The sequence below is a fragment of the Eptatretus burgeri genome, chromosome 16, assembly GCF_056783735.1.
Source record: "Eptatretus burgeri isolate ZD-2024b chromosome 16, Ebu_testis_v1, whole genome shotgun sequence".
Lineage (NCBI taxonomy): Eukaryota > Metazoa > Chordata > Myxini > Myxiniformes > Myxinidae > Eptatretus > Eptatretus burgeri.
Genome location: NC_140976.1, coordinates 25,368,200 through 25,373,220, shown reverse-complemented (window position 1 = coordinate 25,373,220; position 5,021 = coordinate 25,368,200). Strand labels below are relative to the sequence as shown.

Here is a 5,021-nt window from a genome sequence, read left to right as displayed (position 1 = left end):
GAATGTATCTTTTAAACTTTTTGATCCTTTACTGTTAAGACCCTTTCAGACATTTACTACCCTTTAAGACCCCAAAGACCCAAAATACCCCAAAAACCCCTTAAGACCCCTAAGACTTAAAGACTCTTAAGACCCTTTAATTCCCCAAATACCTTCAAAGACCACTCTGACCCCTGAAGATCCCAAAGACCCTTTAAGACCTCATCAAAACAAATTTAATTATCAGAGTATTTCATTGACTTTCCCCGGGCAACGCCGGATACTTTAGTGAGTTTCTCAATAAAAGAACGGCCCTGTAGCCAAGTATGTTCATCTCTGATCTCTCCGCGGTACTGGTTATGACAATCATGTCCAAGTCCAACCTCCAAGTGATGGTCAGGTCAGCTGGCCTTTCCTGGGTCAGACTATTTGTTAAGAACTACATTTCCTAGGCAATGATAAAAGTAATATCATTCAAAACGAGGGAAGTAATACAAACACTAACAGAGCAAGCACAAAACTCACAATGTGTCCCCGATTCACTGTGTTCCATGGTTAAAATGCGGAAATTACTTTCAATCATGTACAAGTAGTGAACAAAAAAATGGAAAGACCAATGTAAAGTCACTTCATATGGCTTTGGGCCACCATGTGTGGCCAGTGCGGCCTGTATGTGCCATGGTATGTAGTCCACCAGCATGTAGAATTCTGCAGGGTGGGGGGGGGGGGGATGTACCATCATTCTTCTACAAAAAAGTCAATCAAGTCACACCTGTTTGATGGAGGTGGAAAACGCTGTCTCAGGCAATGGAATGTGTTTAAACAAGGCTTTAAGATCAAGATAACACATTGCAGGTACAGGTGGAGAGGATATGAAACCTCGGAGCGAACCACGAGGTGAGTCCGGTCAAGGTAAGATGGTGTGAGTCGACACGGGTGCATGGTGTGAATAGGTGTGTGTCGAGCTTTGGGAGAATAAAGGACCTGGGGATATAAAACAATATCCCCCCTCCTTCAGGGGTTTTTTGTGACATGCAATATTGCCCCCTCCCCCGAGAACTCCCCCGGCTTCCACCCCCCCCCCCCCACTCCCACTACCCTTGGCTTCTTCACTGGCAATTGGTATTCTGGGTCCCTTTTCCATGAGTACCCAGGCCCATACACAAATTTACCATGCTCACCATGAGCTCACAGCCTATCCTGGCCAACAGACCCTCCAGCGCCCGGGGTGCCTTCCTCAACCATACTCACCTCTCGTGAGCCACATTCCCAGACCGTCAAAAGTCGTTGCACGCCTGAAAAACAAACACATTCCAACACATGGCATCAACCCCAGAACAACCTCCATTGTGAACTTGACTAAACCCCCAAACTATTCTCGAACCCTGTGATGCAGAAGTGTGTCATGTTGACCTGGCCTGATTTTTGTTCTCCTATAACTTTGTTATCAAAACATTTTTATGCATGACCTTTCATAAGTGTTTAAAATAAAGGGTAATACATGTTCCTTTGTGTATGTTTTGTTTTTTTGTTTTTCAGGATTGTGGGAAAAATATTTTCTCGTGAAATACCCCGATAATGCAGAAGTGGGTCATATTGACCCGGGCCGAGAATGATTGTTTGTTTCACTATAACAAAACATTTTTATTAATGACATTTCATATATGCTTCAAATAAAGGGTAATACATATTCTTGTGTGTGTGATTTATTTTTTTATTTTTCAGGATTTCAAAGAAAAATGTTGAAAAATCTAATACCCCCTACAATGCAGAAGTTGGTCATTTTGATCCGGCCTGATTTTTGTTCTCCTGTAGCTGTTATGAAAACATTTTTATGCATGACAATTTATAAATGCTTCAAATAATAAAGGGTAATGCATTTTCCTACATGTGTTTTTTTTTTGTTTTTTTTCTGTTCAGAATCGAGGGAAAGCTTATTCCCACAATGTGTTCATGGCTCCTTTTTCCATGGGGATGTAATGATTTTTTGTTTTCCTCTAACTATGGTCGAATTTTTTTTTCTTTGCATGACCTTTCATATATGCTTCAAATAAAGGGTAATATATATTCTTCCTATGTGTGTCTTATTTTTTGTTTGTTTTTCAGTATCTTGGGGAAAAAAAAATATTTAAAAATCTAATGCCTCCATAGAATGCAGGAGTGGGTCATATTGACCCGGCCTGATTTTTTTTTCCCTATAACTTTGTTATAAAAACATTTATGTGCATGACCTTTCATATATGCTTCAAATAAAGGGTAATATATATTCCTATGTGTCTGTGTTTTTTAAAAAAAACAATATAGCTGTCGAATCACATGACCGATGATGTCATCAATTTTTTCTGTGGACCAATTTATCCCGAGATGACTCTCAAATTTTTATACTGATCAGATGTAGCATTATATATATATATATATATATATATATATATATATATGCAATTATGACGTCATACCAAAGGCACCTATGATGTCATAAAAATCACACTCATTCCACATGAGGAGTATTTACGATGTGCCAAGTTTCAATTTTTTCCTTGGTGCGGTTTCTGAGATACATAGGTCCAAAGTTTTTCCGTTTTTCCAATATCGCTGCCACCCCACATGACATATGACGTCATAATTATCATTACAACATTCTACATGAGTATTCGCTCATATGGTGAAAATTTTGTCTCAATCCAACGAGCAGTTGCGGAGAAAAACACAAAAGTTCTGCGCGGACAAACAAGGAAACAAACAAGAAAAAGATGTTGTGCAGAGCATGAAACTTGCAAAATCCACCCACCTCTCCAGGGGTTGCCATGGATACATCAAATTGACCATTTCAATTAAATTAAAATTGACAATCTTAATCAAAGCTCTGGTCAATTGGATGAAAATAGATTATTTTTCAGATTTAGATTGACGATTTTAGAAGTTTGACCTTGAGTTGACCTTTTGACCTCAAAAATAGTTGGTTTACCGATTCAGTAATGCACTATGCAATTGTTGTTTAATTTTCAAACCAATCGGATGAAAAATGATTTTAGAAATTTGACATCAAGATGACTTTTGACCTCAATCAATCGGCTTCTCAGTTGAGACTACCTCTACAACTTGGGAAAGTTTCATGATGATCAGTTTAGAATTGTGACCTGTAGGCGATTGACAAACAGACAGACAAACAAGAAAAAGACATCGTGCAGAGCACGAAACTTGCGAAATCCAACCCCCTCTCCAAAGGTTGCCATGGATACATCAAATTGTCCATTTCATTTCGATTAAAATTGACAATGTTAAACAAAGCTCAAGTCAATTGGATGAAAATAGATTATTTTTCAGATTGAAATTGACGATTGTAGTAATTTGACCTTTAGTTGATCTTTGACCGTTTGATCTCAAAAATAGTTCCTTTCCAAATTCAGTGACAGACTATGCAAATCCTGTTCAACTTCCAAGTTAATAGGATGTAAATTGATGATTTTCCAGTTGAAAATTGATGATTTTAGAAGTTTGACCTTGAGTTGACCTTTGACCTTTTGACCTCAAAAATAGTTGCTTTCCAAATTCAATGACGGACTATACTAATCGTGTTCAACTTTCAAGTCAATCAGATGAAAAATGACGATTTAAGAAATTTGACCTTAAGATGACCTTTGACCTCAAAATCAATCGGTTTTCAGTTGAGACTACCTCTACAACTTGGTAAAGTTTCATTAAGATCGGTTTAAAATTGTGACCTGTAGGCGATTGACAGACAGACAATATACTTGAAAAATCTTCGATTTTGCAAGTAACAAACAAACAAACAAACGGACCCAAATGCAATACCCTCTCCTCGAGCGAAGGGAATAACAACATACAGTTATTTATTCATTTTATTGTGAACCCACAAGCAAGCAATCATATAAAAGCGAAAAGGCACATAAGAGCAGATTTTATCCACAACATGTATTCTTCTTATTCAATCTTACTTACACAAAACACTTGGCCATCATCCACTCAGAGGAGAAGAATGGAACCAGAACTTGAAAATAAAATAAAAGTAAAGTATGGAGAAAAGAAAAGCAATCTTTTCTCCCCCCCCCCCGCCCCCTCACCTCACACAAATATACAAGAGAATGTGGAGGGAAATGGATGTGGAAGATTGGCAGAAACGCTGTGATGCGATGGGGACACACCGCAGCCGCATCCCTGAGGTGGCCAGACCCAGGAGGCGAGCCCTCTCGGTATCCCGGATAAACGAGCCGGATGTGCGACTCGCCCTCCTCTGACTCCGCTTCTTCCTCCTCAAGCCCCCGTCGATGAGGTGTGCCGCCATTCATCGTCCTCATCCTTCGTGACTGACAGGATCGAGAGGGCAAGATGACGCTCGTGGAAGGAGTGTTCTTTTTCCACGGACGCCATTAAAAACGGTTGAGCTGAAGAACCAACACGTGGGCTGACTTTGCTACACAACACCTTCCCCTCCAAACCCTACCCCCTTGCTCGTGTCGGTAGCGGGGTCTACCAGTTAATAAAACCAGAGAATACCAATGAGCATACACTGACACACCATGTCGCCACTTTGACAGCACCCAACTCACTTCATTGTGTTCAGCAGTGTGAGGTAGCTGTGTAGATGAAGTTTGATCACGTGATGCGGAATGTGTCCTCCCTCCTGCAGAGGTGTAAAGCTGTGAGAGCAGCACAAGCGCAGCCTATACCAAACAGCATCTGAAAGCCATTAAAGTGAGTGCTTGCGGATGTCATGCTCAACACTTAGTCGTCAAAATACATCAGGAAAATCTAAATTAATACGAAGATTCAATCTAGAGTCTAGACAGACAATTTGATGCAATGTTTAGTGTTGATAAAAGGGAATTAGAGAGCTTTGTCAAGTCTTTTCACATTGAAATCGAAGTTCCATTGACAGAATTGATCAATGTTCTGCACTCCACAACTGCTACAGAATGCGAGCATGGATCTTGCCACACCTTACTTTAGCAAAGGTGGCTGGACCTCCTCCCCCTCTCTGTAAAAAAAAAAATAATTGATCCTGATTACACATCCAGTCTCCT

General features: G+C 40.0%; 1 protein-coding gene across 1 annotated transcript; it reads right to left on the bottom strand.

Moving 5' to 3' along the window:
* Positions 1-226: 226 nt before the first annotated feature.
* Positions 227-4,547, bottom strand: LOC147010733 (uncharacterized). The gene is made up of 3 exons (XM_085859304.1): positions 4,062-4,547; positions 1,231-1,274; positions 227-687 (listed from the first exon to the last, which is right to left on the bottom strand). The coding sequence occupies exons 1-3, from the start codon at positions 4,280-4,282 to the stop codon at positions 428-430; spliced, it is 525 nt and encodes a 174-aa protein (XP_085715430.1). The 5' UTR covers positions 4,283-4,547; the 3' UTR covers positions 227-427.
* Between the last annotated feature and the right edge of the window lie 474 nt (positions 4,548-5,021).

Excerpts from the sequence above, each read along its gene's own strand:
- LOC147010733 (XM_085859304.1), bottom strand. The coding sequence starts at position 4,282 with ATGGCGGCACACCTCATCGACGGGGGCTTGAGGAGGAAGAAGCGGAGT. Across the intron at positions 1,275-4,061 it reads CTCTTGTATATTTGTGTGAG|GCGTGCAACGACTTTTGACG; the intron begins GTGAGGGGGCGG and ends TTTGTTTTTCAG. Across the intron at positions 688-1,230 it reads GGGAATGTGGCTCACGAGAG|AATTCTACATGCTGGTGGAC; the intron begins GTGAGTATGGTT and ends CCCACCCTGCAG.